This window comes from Mustela lutreola, chromosome 1 (genome assembly GCF_030435805.1).
Source record: "Mustela lutreola isolate mMusLut2 chromosome 1, mMusLut2.pri, whole genome shotgun sequence".
Classification (NCBI taxonomy): Eukaryota; Metazoa; Chordata; class Mammalia; order Carnivora; family Mustelidae; genus Mustela; species Mustela lutreola.
The window spans coordinates 97,243,674-97,264,746 of NC_081290.1; the positions used below are offsets into that span (position 1 = coordinate 97,243,674).

The 21,073-nt window shown below is 36.1% G+C and overlaps 1 protein-coding gene across 2 annotated transcripts; it reads right to left on the bottom strand.

The window, feature by feature from the left end:
* Positions 1 to 1,639: 1,639 nt before the first annotated feature.
* LARP7 (La ribonucleoprotein 7, transcriptional regulator) lies at positions 1,640 to 20,921 on the bottom strand. 2 transcript variants are annotated; one of them, XM_059170669.1, is made up of 13 exons: positions 20,767 to 20,921; positions 14,173 to 14,373; positions 13,657 to 13,757; positions 13,472 to 13,555; positions 13,187 to 13,351; positions 12,999 to 13,092; positions 12,573 to 12,917; positions 12,341 to 12,485; positions 10,561 to 10,709; positions 9,605 to 9,723; positions 6,304 to 6,463; positions 5,986 to 6,077; positions 1,640 to 1,931 (listed from the first exon to the last, which is right to left on the bottom strand). In XM_059170669.1, exons 2-13 carry the CDS (start codon positions 14,369 to 14,371, stop codon positions 1,851 to 1,853), a joined length of 1,734 nt encoding a protein of 577 aa, XP_059026652.1. In that variant the 5' UTR covers positions 14,372 to 14,373; positions 20,767 to 20,921; the 3' UTR covers positions 1,640 to 1,850. The 2 variants fall into 2 exon arrangements, with proteins under 2 accessions (XP_059026652.1, XP_059026643.1); XM_059170660.1 differs by having other exon boundaries at positions 12,573 to 12,920.
* Between the last annotated feature and the right edge of the window lie 152 nt (positions 20,922 to 21,073).

Sequence of the window (21,073 nt, forward strand, 5' to 3'; positions counted from 1 at the left end):
TCCCAGGTCACCTGGGGCTCCTTGTCAAATCATTTACATTGTATCCTAATTACCTTGGCTTGTCTGTCTTCCCCAACTGTATACTCCTCAAGGGCAGAGTACCCTACCTTTTCGTTTTCTCTCTAAAGTCTACAGTGTCAGTGTCTAATATGTAGTAGGGGCTACATAAATATTCCTTTAATTAAATGAATTAAAGAATAAACAAAAATAAACAAACAAATGGAGTGTCTCCTTCTTCACCTTTTCTGTTTGTCCTAAGGACTTACCTAACGAAGTATGTAACTTTACTTATTTTTGTTACTGTCTCTATCTACTGTTCGACTATAATGCCCATGCATGAAAATTTATCTGATTTGCTTCACTAGTATCTCCCAAGTGCTAAAACTGGCCAAAGATAGTTGCTGAATGACACACTTATATTGTTTTAAAAACTGCCATGGGGAAAATTTCTGAAATTTTGACAACCTTTCCAAAGTCATCTAAAGAGAGTCCTCACTGATCTCAACTTAATCCTTGAAACAGACATCTAACTTCTGATTATTCTGAAACATCTGAAGCATATTTGGTCATAATCCTCATAGTAAGCTTTAGCAACTATTTACAGATCTTTCTTTTCCTCCATTAGACTGTGTCGTTAGATTTCCTTCATGAAGAAAAAAAGGAGTCAGTGGCAACTTGCTAGAATCTTTACTTGTAATAAGCTATTGTCACCCTTACTTTTGAGGCAGTCAATCTTCTCAAATCCTTGGCCCATAGAAATAGTTTCCTGACTTTTTGTCTTCCACAATGCATAGAAAGGGCACCAAAATTAGGCCTACTTCTGGACAAAGCTGATGGAACTACAAACGGTTTATAGTCCAAGGAAATACACACCTTGACTGTCTAGAGTATGTTTTTGATATTTTTTTTTTTAAGATTTTATTTATTTATTTGACAGACATAGATCACAAGTAGGCAGAGAGGCAGGCAGAGAGAGAGGGAGGAAGCAGGCTCCCTGCTGAGCAGAGAGCCCCATGCAGGGCTCAATCCCAGCACCCTGAGACCATGACCTGAGCCTAAGGCAGAGGCTTTAACCCACTGAGCCACCCAGGTGCCCCTGTTTTTGATATTCTGATAAGGGATTAAGGTGCCAGTCATGAAAGACCCTGTAGGTTCAGTTCTAAGAAGGCCTTAAATATGCTAGGTCTGAGATTTTTCTGAATAAAATGATAGAGAGTTCCATTACGCTTAAGGCTGATTCTTAGAAGATTTCTTCCTCGCCGTGTTCACAGTATCTGGTATTTTGGTTAGAGAAAATCAAATGTTTAACTTCATTTATGAGAAACAAACTCTATACTTTTAAAGGTTAACATTTTAATTGGAAACAGTTGATATGGCCCATTCAGTGGAAGCTCAGATAAGGAAAGTACAGAATGAAATATCACACATAAGTTTCTGTATAAATCAACATGAAAAAATATTTGAAAAGGAAAAAGCAAATTACAAAATAAGAAGTACAGTGCATCCACTGTCAAATATTTTTTTCTAAACTATGTAGTAATATTTTTGCAAATATTATTGTTTTTGTAATATAAAAACAAAATTAATATTAATGTTCAAAACATATTTACTGAATCACTTTGAGGTTGATTTGTATAAATAATTTCAGCAAATAAAATGTTTAATGAAAAACTGTGGTATACAATGTACTTGTCCAAAGAAAAAGTCTTGTAAGTTAAAGAACAAAGGTGTTTCTTCTAATTAACATAGGATTCAGAAAAACACTATTTATTACTACCAAAATAAAATGGATTTACTACGAAAAGTTCAAGTATCCAATGAAATTTCAAGAGGTGATCCAAAACTGTTTCTCAGTCATATTCAGAAAACCTAATATGTTTACTTGCTTGTTGAGTCTTCACAAGTCTAATCTTTTCAGCTTTGGTGATTAACTGTGGAGAAAGAAATTAGAAATTATAAGGTATTGGATACACAAAACAAAAAGATAATTATGAGTAAAAAAAGTTTCACAACTATCAGTTTGAATAAAATTGTTTTAAAAGAGAGAAAGGTAGACAAATGAGATAAATTAAGCTTAGCCCAAATCAATTACAGAGAGAACTGTTTAGGATTGTGGTTTATTAAGTATGATAGGTTTTAAATCTTAGAATTACTAAAACATTCCCACTTCCCTTCCACATCACTGAGAATTAAAGCCTCTGCCTTAGGCTCAGGTTATGGTCTCAGGGTACTGGGATTGAGCCCTCCATCAGGCTCTCTGCTCGGCATGAAGCCTGCTTCCTCCTCTCTCTGCCTGCCTCTCTGCCAACTTATGATCTCTGTCAAATAAATAAATAAATTCTTAAAAACAAACAAACAAAAAAACCCCAAACAAAACAAAACAAACAAACAAACAAAAAACCCCCCAAAACCCAGCCACTCCATGCTGGCAAATTTTAAGCTTTTAGGCCTGGAGGAAAAGAAGGCTCAGAGAAGCCTGTCTAAAGTTTGGTCAGAAAGAGAGTCTTTGGGGCACCTGGCTGGCTGGCTCTGTGGGTTAAAGCCTCTGCCTTTGGCTCAGGTTATGATCCCAGGGTCCTGGGATGGAGCTCCACATCTGGTTGCCTGCTCAGCAGGGAGCCTGCTCCCCACCCGCCCTGCCTCTCTGCCTACTTGTGAACTCTGTCAAATAAATAAAAATATTTTTAAAAAAGTACTTATTATTATACCCTTACATAATACTTTAATATTTTATTTTCATTTTTAAAATTTTTAAAGAATGTTTTATTATTTATTTATTTGAGAGAGCGCGCACGCACACATGCGCATGAGAGCATGAGAGAGGGGAGGTTCAGAGGGAGAAGCAGACTCCCTGCTGAGCAGGGAGCCCATGCGGGACTTGCTCAGGGACTCCAGGATCATGACCTGAGCTAAAGGCAGTCCCTTAACCAACTGAGTCACCGAGGCACCCAACAAAAGATTTTACTTTTAAGCAATTTCTCCAACCTTAAAAAAAAAAATACAGATTCTAGTTAAGTACTCACTAGAGTTTCATTCAAGTGTTTGGTGACTGCGGCCACTGGCAGAGAGTCACTTTAATTTATTTAATTTTTTAGCTGATTAAACTAAGAGCCTATTCATCTGAGAAGTGAGTCAAAATATAAGTTATTTATAACTCTGCTCACAGATATAGTGAATTCTGTCTTTACCTGCTGAATATCTAACCACCAATAATTTGTACAGAAAAGAGCTTGGTGATAAAAACATTTCAAATATGCTTTACAAGATAAAGACAAATGAAAAAGATTCACTCTGTCTCCGGTAGCTGTTATCTAATTTTACTAATGTGCTCAGAGTGATAGGAAAGGCTACAAAGGCTTGGTTTAGCAAGAATGAGTGAGATCCTATCTGGCACATATTTCCTTCATCTTAGTGATCTTTTGTGAGAACCCACATTTGATTTTTACATGAAAAATACCATATGTAAAAACTAACTTCTTCCTTCACCTACTCCTGTTTTTGTCTTTTAATTTTGTATAAACTGATTGGGGCTTAGGAAACTGTCCCCAGTCTCCCCTGCATCCTAAGCTGAAAATTAAGAAGCAAAATTTATTACCATTGCTGTTCTTTAATTCTATTTTGGACCAAGTAATGTAACATTACTGTATGCACAGTAATGTAAAGCTGTCATATGAGAAAAGTACTAATGTCATACTTTTGGTTGGCTGCTAAATTTTTTTCTAAATATTTAACTTCCTTTAATAAGGTGTTTACTCCCAGTATTCTTCCTTCTCTTCAAGGCTTCTGCAGTTTCTGCTGCCTGTGCATGGAAAGCTATGCCTTTGAAGTCTCCTGCTTGCTTGTTCTACTTTCCTAAGGTTTGTGTTCATGTCACTTTCAAGAACTTCCCAGACAACCTCACCTGATGGAAAGCTATCTCATGATACCCTTCGATTATTCTACACAGCACCTGTCATCATCTGACCTAAACTAGTCATATGCAAAGTTCATGAAACCAGGCATTTTGCTACTGTTGGCTCTATCTCCAGTTCCTAGAATAGTGGGCAAAAAAAATGAGCAATCAAAAAATATTAATTAAATGAATTATCAAAAAAGTCAACTGACATACTAATTGCTTCCTCTGAAAAGTCCTGTACAATACACACTTTGTGTAGTACCTTATTTTCAAGTTGTGATAGAAGCCAACTAGCTACTTTCATAGTTTCAACTAGGATCCTGTACTATTTATGAAACAAATCATGCTAAGAAAAAGCTTGGTGGTACAACAGATAAATGAGATCAGAAAACAACTTTCCAAATGAGTAACAGAGCTACACATTATGTTCCAACACAATTTATAAAACTCCCTAGTCAGTGTTTATTTCCTTGCCTTGAATTAAGTTTATGAAGGTCAGATCTCTCAAGGAAACCAAATGACTAATTACTACTTTTAAAAACATATACAACTTAAATGAAACTTCACACCAATTAGAAGGATAACTATTATTTAACAAAGTGATTTTATTTTAGTTGTGAGCTCTGGATCAATGATTTGAACATTTAAATAATTTCAAGCAGGCTTTGAAATTAACACCTCATAGACCTGAAAGAGTCTCTGGGGCTGGGTGTGGGGGGTGTGAGAGAGACAAGGCCTTCCCATCTCTCAGTAAATTCAGTCTGTATTCATGCAAACAGAATTAACAAAGACCATTAGGAAACCTCCCCCCTAATAATCTTATATTCCAGTGAATCCTAGGCAATGCAACGCTGATGAAAAAGGACTAGATTTTTATATACTAAAACAAACAGAATTAGAATCCCAAATCAACAAACCTAAAATACAGGAAGGATGATGGTAAGTGCTAATGATTCATAGAAGAATGTGAAACTTTTCATATTTTTATCTCATCATAGGCATTTTAAAATTTTGGTAATAGTTATTAGTTTTTATGTGTCCTAATTTGTCCTAAGTACTTACAGATGTACTAATCTTTACACATATAATAATTTCTTTATTTATTTGTTTTAAAAAATATTTTATTTCTTTATTTGTCAGAGAAAGAGCGAGAGAGCGAGAGTGTGTGCACACACGCATTCACAAGCAGGCAGAGGCAGAGAGAGAAGCAGGCTCCCCACTGAGCGAGAAGCCTTATGTAGGACTTGTAGCCTTATGATCCCAGGACCCTGGGATCATGACCTGAGCTGAAGGCAGCACCTTCACGGACTGAGCCACCCAGGCATTCGCTAATAATTTGTTTTAAAAGAATAAACCTTACAGCTCACAAGCAACAGTAGTATGAAAAAAACTGTCATTTAAAGCAAAATTACTGATAGTTTTGCTTCAAATTATTTAATGTATTTAAATTTGCTTCACTTCTTGAGTATTCTAGAGAAAAATGAATAAAGCTTATCATTGCTATAGCAAACCTTAGGCATAAAGTTTCCCAATATTATCTGTGGAGGATCATAACTTTAAAAACTACACTCTTGGGCCTCCTGTGCGGCTCAGTGGGTTAAAGCCTCTGCCTTCAGCTCAGGTCATGATCCGGGTCCTGGTATGGAGCCCCACATCAGGATCTCTGCTCAAAGGGGAGCCTGCTTCCCCCCTCCCTCTCTCTGACTACCTGTGATCTCTGTCTGTCAAATATATATATATGAAATCTTTAATAACCCCCCCCGCCAAAACTAAACACTCTCAAATACATCGTGTTTTACCATTAAGACAATCTTTAAATGGCAACCACTGTTAGAATAAAGAAAGGAAAACAAGAAGAATCTAAATTATGTACCCTTATGGGTAAAATAACTCTAATTTATGTATTTCAAAGTCCAGAAAAACAAGTATTCTCTCACAATCTAAAATGCAGTAAATATCATATAAATCATTATTGTGTCTAGCAAAACCAAAGTTATTTTAAGGCTACACTTTCAGAGAACATTCAACTGAATGTTGAAGTTAGGTTACCGAAAAATGACAATGACAACAAAAACCGAAAAATGAATTACCTTCTCAGTGCCTCTTTTCTTTTCACGAGGCTGATTAAGTTTTGCCTGCCTATCTACCAAAATCTTCTGCCAATACCTTTGCTCATGGTCACCTTAAAAACAAACAAACACAATTATCACTTATACATATGAAGAAACATATTCAAGTCATTAATCACATTTCAGTAAAAAAAACTGTAGTTGTCTGATTATATTTAATACCACTTTATGCAAATTAGAATATGAAAATTAAACCAATTTTCCTAGGAAACTAAGAAAATAGAATACAATCACCCTTCAATAAGAATTACTTAAAAAGAAGAATCTATGAGTTTTTACCAGAAAGGATCTCGAGGTTCCAGCAGTGTTTCTTTTTAATTTCTGTATATGCGTTTATTACAGCTTGAGCATCCTCAGGAGTTTTAAATCTAGCATGGCACTCTGTATCCCCTTCTAGCAAATCAACATAAACAACTTCTGAGATTGCTGCCAATGTATCCTGCATTAAAATTTAGAAAGACTTTAAATAAATAATAAAAATGTTTCACAATAATCCTAAAATTATTCCCATGGTTGTGCCAGAATGTATGTAGTTTATAAGTCAGCCATATACAATTTAAAATGAGTAACTATCCTACATTAAACATTTCTTCTAAAATACATACAAATATTTTCTTTTAATGATTTTTTATTTTTAACGAATCTCTACTCCTCATATGGGGCTTGGACTCAAATTCCTAAGATCAACAGTCGTACACTCCACTGAATGAACCAGCCAGGCACCGTAAAACACATGGATACTCTTAAAAACTGATCTGAACAAAAGTGGGAACTCTAATCATAACTTTCTTTTAATTAACCACAATCCTAAAATATTAACTAGAATGGGAACACTTCATAAGGACAACATATTTCTAGAGCAGAGTATCAAGTAATTTCTGCCAATCCCCAAACAAAAAAAAAGGTTGCAAGTCTTGGTGTAGTTGCAATAATGAATAGAATCAAAAACCAAAAAATCCACAATGGATTGGTGGACAAGGTGTTTACACTCATCTGTACAAAATCACTCATGACCTAAAATGTATGAAATAAACATTCAACTTTTTCGAATTCACGAAAAAAAACTTCCCTGGGAACCCACAAAAATCCTAGGTTCCGGAGCAGATCTATGGTAATATAGCTCAAAAGTTCATACTTTCTGATGAAATACCAAACAGGTCTCCTCTGAACTAGTAGTCAGGCAGCAAGGAATAGTTCTATCTATAATGCCTGCTGTGAGGGCAAATTAACAAGATTCCTGCATTTCTAATCATTTTTTCCCCAGCATGTTCTGAGGTGTAAACAATGCAATTATGCAGGAATGTTACATAAGTCTTCATTCATCAACTTCCATTCAGAAAGCTAACGAAATTACTGGAGGTTCTCAGCTTAAATAAAAGTGTTTTACCCATCTGGATTCCTTTCCTATTGACTCAAATTTCAAGCCACAAGGAATTTAGATTACTTTCATATATTGGTTTTTAAAGTCTGAATTACAGAAAAACTGGAGTAATATGTGAAAATATTATTTGATCATAAAATTAGAAAAGTTAGTTAATAATAAAGAATAAGCAGTAAAAACCTACAAAGCCAGGAACTAAGTCTTAACTCATCCCTCCTATTAGCATACTGCCCATCAAAATAGGCACATAATAAATGATTGCTAATTTAATGAAAAAATAAGATAACCGGAGAGAAATATACTTGCCAATTCTTCCCATTTCTCTATATACTCTAGTACTCAATTTAAACAGAACACAAGACAAATAACTGGTATCAAGTTGATGAAATCTGAATGTGTTAAATGGTAATAATAAGTTTTGTAACTGATTTATCAGATAGATTACTATAATTCAAAAGGTATTTATGATATACACATTATAACTTTGGCTAATCTCTGGACTAAAAACCCTTCTTTAAAAGACAAATTAGACTGGTAATCACAAGGGCAAGTCAGACAGCAGTAACCACCATGTAACTCAGTTTTTGTTCCAGGAAAATAAAAGCAACTGCTAACCTGTTTTTATGATTTTGATGATAATAAATGAAGAATGTTTGATATACTTACTATTTAGATAATAGAAAGGTTTTTGATGAATATAAAGTCTATGACAATTATTCCAAATAGCAAACTGCCTAATTTTACTTTTAAATCTTTTGCAACTTAACTAGCCACAGCATCATTTACATCCTCAATTTTTAAGCCTTCTGACCTGAAATTCTATATTACTACCATACTCTGAAATTCAAGTTGGTAATACCAACTTGGGATTTGCCAAATACCTCATCAATATTGTAAACAAAAACTAAATTTATGTGTTAGTGATAAGGATGTTACAGGATAGAAACAGGATTCCAGATAAAGAGTGTTCTACAAGATAATTACAGTGAGCAACCTCATTTATGCAAGTTAAAAACTGTGACTAGTAAGAGTCTATGTAAAATGTAAACATACTACATGATGATGCATGTCAGTGTAACAATTTCAAATATATCTGCTATGCAAAAGGACATTTTACACAGAATTTGTCAATAAGAAAAAAATATTGTGTTGGTACAGAAAGGCTTTCAAAAATAAAATACAAGCTTTGCGCAGTGCCAGTATCATAGCCAATGAGGTTTATCCAAGGCGCAATTATTGCTCATTCAAAAATAAAATACAGAAGTAAAAAAAGATTGCAGAGCAGTAGATATAATAATTTGTAAATTACATAAAACATTGCATACATATGCAAAATTTTTGTAGCTTTTCAATATATTTTAACTCTCCTGTAACTGTTTCACATTTTTAAAACAGCCCAGACTGAAAGTAGTAATAACATTAAAAAAAATAAAATTAACAAACGTTCTTTTCTCCAGAAAAATTCTGCATTTCTCCCCGGAAAAAATTTCAATTTCCAAGAAGACTAATAGACAAAAAGAGTTTATGTTAAGTTAAAAATAAGCATGTTTAACTCTTTTATATGAAAATATTTCTGACTTTTTTTAGATCACAAAATCTTTCAGAACCTACTGAAAGCTAAGAGCTCCAATGAAAACAAACTACAAACTCTCTAGTTTGCTTCAAAAATCAAATAATAGCAGATGATTAAAAGTTAAAATAATTTCAGATGAACTGTAATGTTGAACAAATCTTTAAAAGGTTTGGCAGGAAGTATTTTCTAAAACCCCTTTTCTCTGAAAACAAACAATGTCCCCTAAAGAAATAATATTATGACAGCATCTTACTATTTTTATTCTTAAAAGAATATTAAGAACTTAAAAGTTATAATGTCTACAGTAAGGATTGCTCATTCAGCTATACAATAATCAACCATTAAGGGCACCAAGAAAAATAAGCACAAAGTGCAGTTCTATAGAAGGATGTTTCAACTTTACTCATTGCAAATCTAATCCACTGAAGAATTTCAATTTCAGACTTCAGATTTTGCTTCAAGTCAAACACAAGAGTTACTGTGGAATCAAATCCTCCAAGTATTATTCCACATAGGAATATATTCTATTTTGCTTTGCTTTGTTTTGTATAATGCAAAACATTTTCACAGGGGTACATTTTAAAGAGGAAAGAACAACAACTACCCTTGACACACAAAAGCATTACCCTGACTTGTTTCCTGCCAGGTAGAGGCTCAGTGCTAATGATCTTCACAATCACACCACTCACAAACTGTGGTCCTGCTGCATTAACCTTTTCCTGAGGACAACCCTCTTCACTGTTTGCTGTTGATTTGAAAAGGAAAGACCAGAAATAAGCCTCTTACACTTAATTTAATACTTAGTATGCCCACTTGAAAACAACAATGATTTCTTAGTCGGATTTAAATAATTTAAATTTACTTAATTTAAATTTAACTGTAAAGTAATTAGGGTAATTGCCATACTGCTTATTGCAGACTACCATGAAATAAAATACCAAAACTTTTATCACTCTAATTGCAAAGTGCTTTTAGAGGAACACTTGTAAAACCTTAAACAAACAAAAAATCCCGCCCCCTTTCCCTTACCTGAATAAAGTACTTTACTTAATAAAGAAATAAAAAGAGAACACATAAAATAATCTATAAACATTATGATTAAAATGTGAAAATTTGTATTTTCAACTTATAAGAATTCAAAGTATAAGATATCTTAATATATTAGGATAAAATTGCAGATGAGAAATTACAATTATTGCTGTTACAAACTAGCCCAATTCATAAACTAGTTACTCATTACTAAATCTGATTAAGAATGCAAATTTAAATCATTAAGAAAGATTTTTAGTCATCTCTACACCCAATGTAGGTCTCAAACACATGATCCTGAGATCAAGAGTGGCATGATCTTGTGGGCCAGCCAGGGGCCCCCAAAAAACAGATTTTATAACAACCACTTCAAATATTCTTATGAAAAGCTTAAACAGCACATTTGGACACGACAAATCAGTAATTGTTCTAATAATTACCACTGCATTTTTAGTTTTAAAAAATTAAGATTTAGCCTATAATAAATCAGAATTAGTATGTTAGTATATAAATACAATATAATGCTACAAAAACTATCATAGTGCTTGTTTACTTTTTTCATTTTTTATCTCAGATGTAGTAGGTACTCCGTTTGTTTCCATTTTTGACTCCAACTTTATCTGGGATATTGTTTTTTTTAAGGAAGCCATGCTGGCCTTTTGCAGTGCTAAATACTCTTTTTTCAAATCCATCCATTCGCTCCTGTAATGAAAAGAATGTACTTTTGAAGTAGTGAACAGAGATGAGCAAATAAAATATCTAAATATATATTCACAGTGTCTTGTAACCACTCCTAACTTTTCCTTCTTTAAAACACATAACATTCAAATTACTTCTTGAGTTCCAAGTGATCCAGGAAATATGAAAAGGGGAGTTTCCCCTGATCCAACATTCAGATTAAATGTTTTAAATTTGGCAATTTTAATTCTTGACTATGCTTCAAATGTTTTTATTTATGAAAATAAAAGCTTTGAATTAATTAAACAGCAACAATTTGTCATCTCTGAGGGAATAATGGCTGATTATAATTTAAAGATTACTTGTTAAACTGGTTCCAATTTGAGAGATAACAATCCTTAGTATTTACTTGAACCAAAAGGAATTTCTAAGAAGAAAAAAACACCCCATGGAAGCATTTTATTTATTTACATACATTTAACATGTAGATGTTTCTTCAAACAGCTAGAGCTCCTCCAGATAGAAACACAATGCCTCTCCAAGGCTCCACAGGAGCACTCATTGTTACTCTAATCTATGCCATCAAACAAGCAGATAGGGGATTTTTTTTTTTTTTTTAAAGAGGAGGATATCTGGTGGTAATGGTCTTAGCAGTTATTATTGACATCTGTATACTTCAAAAAAAAAAAAAAAAAAGTATCCAGACCCACCCAGGATCATACATTCCCTGAGAGCTGATACATTAGAATAACAAAAACCTCTTGTAATGATTCTCCGAGATAAAAAGGCAAAAGGAATTCAGCAGTTAAGAATAGTATAAATACAAGTGCCTGAAGTCCTTGCCTTTTAACCTTCAAGAGGATAGTTGCGGGCAGAGTACAAGCCTGGAAAACTAGGAAACACTTTCCTCTCAAAGGTATAGTACTTTACATTTTTTTTTTCTCTTGGCTTTCATTCCTTCATTGAATTGGACTCCCTTTAACTTTAACATGGAAATACTTTCTTTTATTTTTAAAATAGTAAGTGCTTCCATGTTTTAGTAGAAGTGAACCCAAATTATGCCTCCGAATGTAATACGGCAAACTGGTTAATTTATAGAGTCCAAGGGGATTCCCCTCTGCTTTAACATGGGGGTACCTGCTGTGTAAAACAAAAAGTAAGTGCTTCCATGTTTCAGTGGAGGTGTCTCCAAACGGACATCATTTTAAAACCTTACTTTACAGGTTCAGGATTCACATTTTTTTCAAGACCGGGCTCCCCACCACTTAAACGTGGATGTACTTGCTTTGAAACTAAAAAAGTAAGTGCTTCCATGTTTTAGTGATGGTAAGTCTTACTTTTGCATTTTTTTGTATTTAGGGAAAACTTCATGGACTTGCCTATCTGTTGGTATATTTAAACTCCCTTAAGTCTGTTAAGGAATGCCCTCTACTTTAACATGGAGGCACTTGCTGTGACATGGTAAAAATAAGTGCTTCCATGTTTTAGTGTGGTGGTTCCTTTTTAATCCTCAATTGCGTTGATTATAATCTGCAGATCTTGGCTACATGCCATGACTGTTGCTAATATGCAACTCTGTTAAATACAAATTGGAATTGCACTTTAGCAATGGTGATGGAGAGCGTCAATTTTCAACAGAACTGTAATCTCCTTACTTTGAAAGGACTCTTAATGGTATAACCTCTTCTCCCATTTTGTGCCTCTCTTTATGTTTCTTCTTATGCTTCCTTTTTGCTTTTAAAAGGGATCCATCTTTCACATCTCCGGTATCCTTCTCCTCTTCAGTAGAGACTTCCAAGTCTTAAAATATAAAAAAAACATAGACATAAGTAAGTTTAAGAAAACAACTTTTCCTTTTGGTCATTTACACCTTATGGCTTCTGGTACCTTTGTTCTCTTTGGAAGTTTCTGTATCTTTTTTAATGTTGTCTTTCTGATTTGTTTTCTTTACTTTTGGTTTGGGAGTTGGGTATTCTGCTTCAGAGTTACTTCTCTTCCTCTTCCCTGTTCTGACTACAGGTAAGCCGGAAACTTCCTGTCTTTCCCGTTTTTTCTTTTTTTTTGAGGGCGGCTTTTGAGGTTCAGTTGTCTCTACTTCTGATCCCTCAGACGTTGTCCTAGATCTTTTCATTTTACTGTCACTCTCCTTAGCGGTGTCCATATTTGACTCTTTGGTTTGCATATTGTCTTCCTTCTTCATTCGGCCTTTCTTCTTCTTCTTCTTTTTCTTTTCTTCTGTAATAATATTATCATTACTTAAGTAATTAATAATATCATTACATTGACCTAAATATTAATGTTAAGTTTAATTACCTGATACACTAAGCCCAGGAATAGGCTTATTTTTTACTGTCTTAGGAAATATACCCGGTTTTCTTGGTGCTTCTTCTGGTGGGTTGTTAAGAAACTGAAAAAATCCATACATTAAAGCCTTTTAATTTTGTTACTATTTAAAACAATTGCTAATTTTTTTGCCTTTCTTTTTTAGGTTCTGGACCTACCTCAATAGCTTTTGCTGCTTGTTCTTTTGTTTCAAATTCCACAAAGGCAAATCCCTTTGGATCTCCAGTAGATTTATAATGTGGTATGCTTATATAAACAACATTGCCACATTTCCCAAATACTCTTTCAATCCAGCTGTGATTAACATTTTTGGGAAGTAATTCCTGTAGTAAATTAGAAGCAATATTACATACAAATACTGTTCTCGAGGTCAATAAATTTTTTCACTCCTAATATAAAAATGTTTTTGTCATTTGTGATCTCTAGCTTTGAGCTTTTCTTACCACATACACTGTCCGTTCATCCTCGTCCTTTGGTCTTTCACCCAGTGGCTTTTTTCTCCTTATTCTGGTGCCTTCTAAGTCCAGCTTTGAAATTGAGTATATGAGGTTAATAATAAACTAATTTATTGGTAAAATTAAGTTTAACAATTTTTAACTTACCTCTACAATAGATGAACAATTCTTACCTCTACAACAGATGAACTTTTTAGTGCTCTGGCTATTAACTTTCCATCTGTGGTCAATTTTTTCATTTTGTTGAAAGACACGAGGAGTGATATGTCAACATCTAACAAGTGAAGTATAAATAAATACTAAACTGGGGGTAAAATGTATTTATGTAGTCAAAACTGCCTTTATAATTAAAAATTTATATTTATATATATTTGTATTATAAGTTTTTTTGAATTGCTCTCCATAAAATGCCTTGTATGAATTAAACTTAGGGATGAATTAAACACCGAGTAACTTCTTAGCCCAGTGTTGGGCTCAAAACTTTACCTAGCAGTGTCAGGTGGTATACCTGAGCTTGCCAAAAGCTCCGTCACAAAAATTTAACTGAGCTTCTTTTCATGTGGAAATGTAAAACAATGTACAAAATATGAACTATGTCAATTAAATAGTACATAGTATGGTCGTACCACATATCATCAGAGTACATAAAAACCGGTTCCATTGTATATAGTGAAGGCAAGTAAACTTACAACCATCTCTGGACTTCTCTATTTGCTCTCGAAGAAATCTATCCTTGTGAAGATTTGCATCTCCAAACCAGAAGTCTACTTGCTTAGCAATATCTGCAAGCACTTGCTTAACTCGTGACCTTTTCTTTTTTTCTACTTCTTTTTTCTTTTCAGTACTTTCTTCCATTGATTTCTCTTGATTTCCACTTTCAGTTTCCATTCCTGTTAATTGAAAAGAAAAAGGCCAATATTTAAATTGCCTGAGGGCTCAACGAAGTTGGCTGGCTGAGGACAAAATCTGGGGTAATAAAAAATTTTTCATTGGCCTAGTGGTTTTAAAATTTTTGAAATTTGCTTTTCATTGCCCTTTGTTTTTACTTTTAAAATTTTTAACCTACATAAATCCTAGCTTTACTTTTCAATGCACTTTATCTCTGCAAACTCAAAAAAGGTGTCGTATTATTATTTTTTTTAAGATTTTATTTATTTGACAGAGAGAAATCACTAGTACACTGAGAGGCAGGCAGAGAAAGAGAAGGAAGCAGGCTCCCTGCTGAGCAGAGAGCCTGGCTCGGGACTCGATCCCAGGACCCTGAGATCATGACCTGAGCCGAAGGCAGCGGCTTAATCCACTGAGCCACCCAGGCGCCCGGTGTCGTATTTTTAAATACAGTATCCAGGGGCCCCTGGGTGGCTCAGTCCCTAAGCCCATGAGGGAGGGGCGGAGGGAGAAGCTTGCTCCCTACTTAGCAAAAAGCCAGATGCATCAAGACCTAAAAGCCACCTACAATCCCCAAGGTTTTATATAAGTAAACTCAAAGTGCGCCTTGCATTTACAACAACCCCAAGACAAGTCCCACGCTCTACTGAGGCAGCCAGGTGCCCTTAACTTCATTTCTGTTAACTAGAAGCAGAATTCAAATGGTAAGCTACAGGAGTGGCTTTTTCTTTTCCATGGGACCTTCCCTTTCCAATGTTTTATTTCCTGGACAGCAATTCCCAAGCCTTTCCTTCCTTGAGTAACCTTGCATGCCTCTTTGTTCCCTCAGCTCCAGCGATAATGGTGTTTGGCTTTTCCTAAAATTTGGCTTGCCAATCTTCAACTGAGAGCCTTCTGGATTTGCTGTTTTCACTTACGCCTAAATAACATGGCTTAACTCCCCCACTGGCTGACGTCTTATTCAGGTGTCACCTCAGTGAAGTCTCCTACCATAGTCATATTTGAAACTGCAAATTTCCAGACAAATTTGCCTTATTTTTTTCCCATTGCACTTATCTTTTAACATTATTAGACAATTTTATTCTTTTTCCTTCCTAGAATTTAGTATTCATGAAATCAGGCTTCTGTTCTGTTTATGATGCATTGCCATTCCAGGGCACAGAATAGTCGCTCAAAAATTTATTGAATAATTGTGTCATCTTCATTGCATTGCTAGAGCAAAAATAAGCAAATGAGCAAAGCCTTAACATAGGGCGTGGGATGGTGCGAGCCTGTCTGAGAAAAACACCTAAACATGGTTTTCCCATACTATATTTCCCAGGCTCCCGTGATATGGTATTCTTGGACACAGGAGAGTTAAGATGTACAGGGAGAGTTTTTCTCCGACTCTTTTGTTGCACCCCGGTGGGAGCCACTCTTAGGTGGTATGAAGGCCTTGGACCTATGCAACAAGAATGACACTGGAGATAGGTGGGAAACAGGGGCTAAGGCTTTTACATATCTAGGTGACCTAAAATACTTGGGCCCTTATCACACATGCTGTGATAGGTAAGGGGGGAAAAGTAGATGTAGATTAATTGCGGAGTTTGGTTAAGTGCTGGGTCTGGGACTCCAGATGACATGAAGATGCCATCCCTATTATCCCTTCTGCCTTGTATCCTCCTTCTGCCTTTTTTTTTTTCTTTTTAAACATTTTATTTGTCATATTCATCAAGGAGAGAGAGTGTGCACACACAAAAGCAGGGAGAATAGGCAGGCAGAAGTAGAAGCAGCCTCTCAGCTGAGCAAGGAGCCTGATAGGGAACTTGATTTCAGGACTCTGGGATCATGACCGGAGCAGAAGGCCGTCCCTGGACCCACTGAACCACCCAGGGGTTCCTGCCTTATACCTTTCTTTAACACTCAATACATATAATATCAAAGCCTATTTGTATCTGTTCACCCTGTCAGTCAGAATCAGTTACTCCAGCAGCAACCCTGCAGAGATTAACAGAAATAGAAAATGTTTCAAAGCGACATCCAGTTAAGAGAGTACAAAGCCATTAAGGCATTTTACTTCAAAACTTCAACTAAACATGCAGTGTCACCAAAACCAACCAAAGAGTATTTTGGCACTTTTAAAACAGGCTGCAGTAGATTAACTAAGTGCCAATTTTGAAAATATGCAAGTAAAGACACATTTATTGAGATGCATATAAAATGGAGCTACTCGTCTGAACTTATCACTCAAAAAAACAATTAGGTGTCATTTAGTGCTGAATAACCACATTCCTCACCCCATATTCTCCCTTTAACCCATCCTGTCAGGCTTTCCTTTCTAACATTTCTAGGGAAACTAAAAACAGTGATCTCCACTGACTACTGGACCTCTCAGCAGCAACTGCAGTTAAACTCTCTCCGGTGAAGACATTTTCATTTGGCTTCCAGGAGAGTTCCCCTCCTTCTCAATTTCCTTTTCTGGACCATTCTACTTTGCTCTACCCTTATAAGCTCCCCACAATTGCATTCAGTCCTGGGCTCCCTTCTTAACTCCACAAATATCTTTTCTGATAGTCTCCGGCTTTAAGCTTCTCAGCTACATGCTGATGTTTCATGAACCTGTATTTCCCAGTGCTGACTTCTCCCATTAGCTCCCCCCATTCCAATACTCAATTGTCCATTTGACATCTCCACTTATTTACCTTAAGTATTTTTTTTATAAGAAAATGACAAAATTGAACTCTCAAATTTAACAAACCTATTTTTCCCTTGTTGTCCCATCTCAGAACACACCAATCACAATATTGCTGAGTCCAAAATTCTGAAATCCTTTTCCTCATACGCCACAACAAATCCAGGAGCACTTTTGTTAGCTCTACCTTTATAAAATCTATTCTGAATAAGAATATTTTTTATTTCTTTTATTACAACCTCTTGGTCCACACTATTATTGTGTCTTGCCTGAACTACTGCAAGAACAGTGTAACTTGTACTTGTGTCTACTCTTCTTCCATTATCATCAAACCTCCAGAAAGTAGTCAGAATAATCATTAAATATGTAAACCAGGGCATGTCAATCCCTGGGACAAAATCCTTCAAAGATTTCTTATCATACTCAAAATCCAAGTCCTTACTCTGGTCTATTCGGCACTATTCCATCTGGCCTTACAATTCTTCCCAACAGGCTCACTCTAACTATGATATACTATTCCTTAAACATGCTAAGGCCATTCCCATTTCAAGGCCTTCATTCTCGCATTCTCTTTACCCTCTCGGCTACATCTGTAGGGATTACTTCTCTGTTCATTCAGGTCTCCATAAATGTCATTTTCTCAAAGAGGCCTTTCTTTCACTCAATCTAAAACATTTCTTCCCTGACAATCTTAACTCTACCCATTCCTGTCACCACTTTGTATCCTCGTATCCTACCTGTAATTATAATTTTACTGTCTAACACACTAGAATGCAAAAACCACGAAGGCAAGTACTTTAGCTTGATCCACAACCAAAACATTTGTTAAATAATGTATTTAAAAGGATCTCATACAGCAAAGTGTTATGCATTTCAAGTTTTTTTGTTTTTTTTTTTTTGAGATTTTATATCTTCATTTGGGAGAGAGAAAGAGTGCACAAGTAGGGGGGAGGGGCAGAGAGAGAAGCAGATTCCCTGCTGAGCCCTTGGCTCCACTTGGGGTTTGTTCCCAGATGGAGGTTCACGACCTGAGCAGAAGGCTGACCATCTGAGCCACCTAGGCACCCTAGCATTTCAAGTTCTTTCGAAAGACGTAGGTTTATAAATAAAATAAAATGGAAGCTACAAATTATCAATACAGCAAGATCCAGTGCTAACTTTTCCTTTTGCAAAAATTCCAAATCATAAAGGACAGACTACCAGCTTTCCAATTCCTTTCCTTGTTAGAACCACCATCTAAGGAAATAGAGGATGGAACTGCAGAAGTGCAGAAAGTAAAAATTTTCCTGAAAATCAGTTTTTTCATCATTCTCATCTCAGAGACTTTCCTTCATACCCTCAGCTAAGGATTATTTTTGTGACTTGGAAAATTAAGTTCTAAAACTCTTGTCTCGTGTACCTAACATGTTTGCAATTTGTGATTTTAAGAAATATATTCTGTAGATAATCAAATATACCTCCATACATATATAAGAGGAAGATACTGATTAACACAAAGCAACAAGATATGGCACAATTTAACTTTCCAATGCAAAGGCTGTGGGGGGTGGGGAAGTCAGGAAGTTAACTTTTGTTAGTAAAGATTCTCTAAGTCTACTTTCTCACACACTTGATAAAATGTAACATTATTACCATTTTATCATTTATCAATCTGTCACTAAGTCCTACCAATTCAACTTCTGGAATGGCTTTTATCTCCTTCCAGTATTTTCCACAACTGTCACTGTAATATGGGAATAGTTTATAAACATTTCTAGAGGTCGTTTATCCTTCTCATAAGCTATGTAACTTGTCTAAAACACAGATCTAATTTTATGATTTTAATGTTAAAACTTTCAAGATTGAAAGTTCCTCAGCGCCTATTTATAACATAATATGTAAGTCTAAAAAACAGATCAAGGACATCTAACTGGCTTTTAAACAGGGGCCTTATTTATTTTCTAAAGATCTTATTTATTTATTTGACAGAGAGCTCACAAGTAGGAAGAGCAGCAGGCGGTGGGGAGAAGCAGGCTCCCGGGCTCCTCGCTGAGCAGAGAGACCAAAGCCAGCCCTATCCTAGGACCTGAGCCACCCAGGCGCCCCTAAACAGGGGCTTTAAAGAAATAATAAAAGTACTGTGTAAAAATGCCAGTTACTAGTTACTTTACATATATTGTTTTAAATCCTCACAATTACAATTAGGTGGTGTCTTCTAACTTTTTTTTTTTTTAACAGAGACTTAAAAGATTAAGTGAACTGGACAAAACTAGCTGAGTTAAAAACAAGCTCAGGTAAGCAAATAAACTCTGGTAAGTTTGACTCCCTCATATTTGCCTACCTTTTAGTAGAACCTTTTACAGCCTGTCATGATGCATTCTATGTTCTGACTCAGATATTCTCAACCTAAAGTCCATGGAATTTTGGGTGAGTTTCAAACATTCCTGTGAATTCTGTGAAACTGTTAAAAGATAAATTTTAAACAAAGGCATTTAAATATAAATTGATTTAAAATGAATACATGTCAGATATTTTATTTAAGTAATTAATCATGGAACTAGTTTAAGTGTTGCAAACTGGTTTGGGGAGGGGGCACTTAGCTTGCTCAGTCAGTAGAACATGAGACTCAGTCCCAGGGCAGTGAGTTCAAGACCCAAAATGGGTGTGAGACCTAGTTAAAATAAATAATTAATAATTTAAAAAATATTCCATTAAAAAACTATCAAGAACACTGAAAGAAATTCGTTAATAGGTGCAAAACTGGCTAGAGCAATAACTGCAAAATTAATTAATTTCAAGACTACTTTCCATTATAATCATTTCCCACAACTTACACAAATGTAAAGTAACTCAAAGACAATGAAAGAGATAAGCTGAAAGAGTGAGCTAGACAAGATATCCAGTATCTCGTGTTTTGGCCGTTTCAAGGTGTTTCACAATTTCCCAACAAAATTACATGTATAATGTCTTGACATGTGTATGCACCTTCCTGGGAAGCTCATCCACAGCCTTCATCATTTTTAGAGGAAATGATGTGTCAAAAACGTTAAGTCATTGTTCTAGTCATGGCTGACCATCCAACGGTACCAGAACACCCTTGCCTGTATGCCTTTGCTTTTTTGAATGGCTTGTCTTACTTGCCTTAAAAACCCCTATTCAATTTTCAAGGCCCACGTGAAGTGGCATCTTACATGGAGCTTTCCACCACGTCTCCCCTAATTTGTCTCCTTATCCATTTTCCCTCAGGCACATTTTTTGGGGCGCTCAGTACACTCCACTTGACACTTAAAATTTGTTAGCTCCCTTCCGTACCTGGATTTTGGATTCTCTGATGACAAAAACTAGAATCCTGAAAAAGAAAATGCCTAACTGTAGAACAAGTCCTCACATTCGCTATCTTTTGGCCGCCAAGGCTCAGATCAACGAAGGCAATTTCACCCTGGCCTGCGGCCGACCTGGGCACCCATCCTTTCCCAAAGGGGCCGCCAAAAGCCGGGCGGGCCCCCAATCTCCCATCGCCGGACAATACGCGCCCCCAACCTCTGAAAACTGGAATTACAAGGGCTGCCAAAGGACTTCTGCGCGTGCGCAGAGAGAACTAGGCCAAGCAAACTGATGGGTTTGTGGAAGGGGACGAAGTAAAAGGGACGAAAGATGATAAAATGAACTGGGTTAGAAAGGACTCAGAAGAACTGAAACCTCAGTCAACCCTTGGGACACTATCTACGGTCTACCTGAAACTTACTCGGTTCAATTCCCAAAATACGGGGCCGGTGATTCCGTCCTTCACCTTTGTCGCCTCCAGATGCTTATAGTCCTGATTTCCGCGTCATAGGGTGAGCGACACCGTTCTCCGGCACGCCTAGGAAAAGACCAGCACGGAGACTGTGCGTCCGTCGTTTACGTCACAGGCGTGAGCTGGCGCAGAGGGCGGTGCGTCGGATTACCCGGCTGACCAAATAGGCTGGCAGACAGTGAAAAGTTTTGATTGGCGGTTTAAAAACGCCGGTTCTGGTGGGCGGGCTGAGAGGTGGGTCCTGATCTGGTGTGGT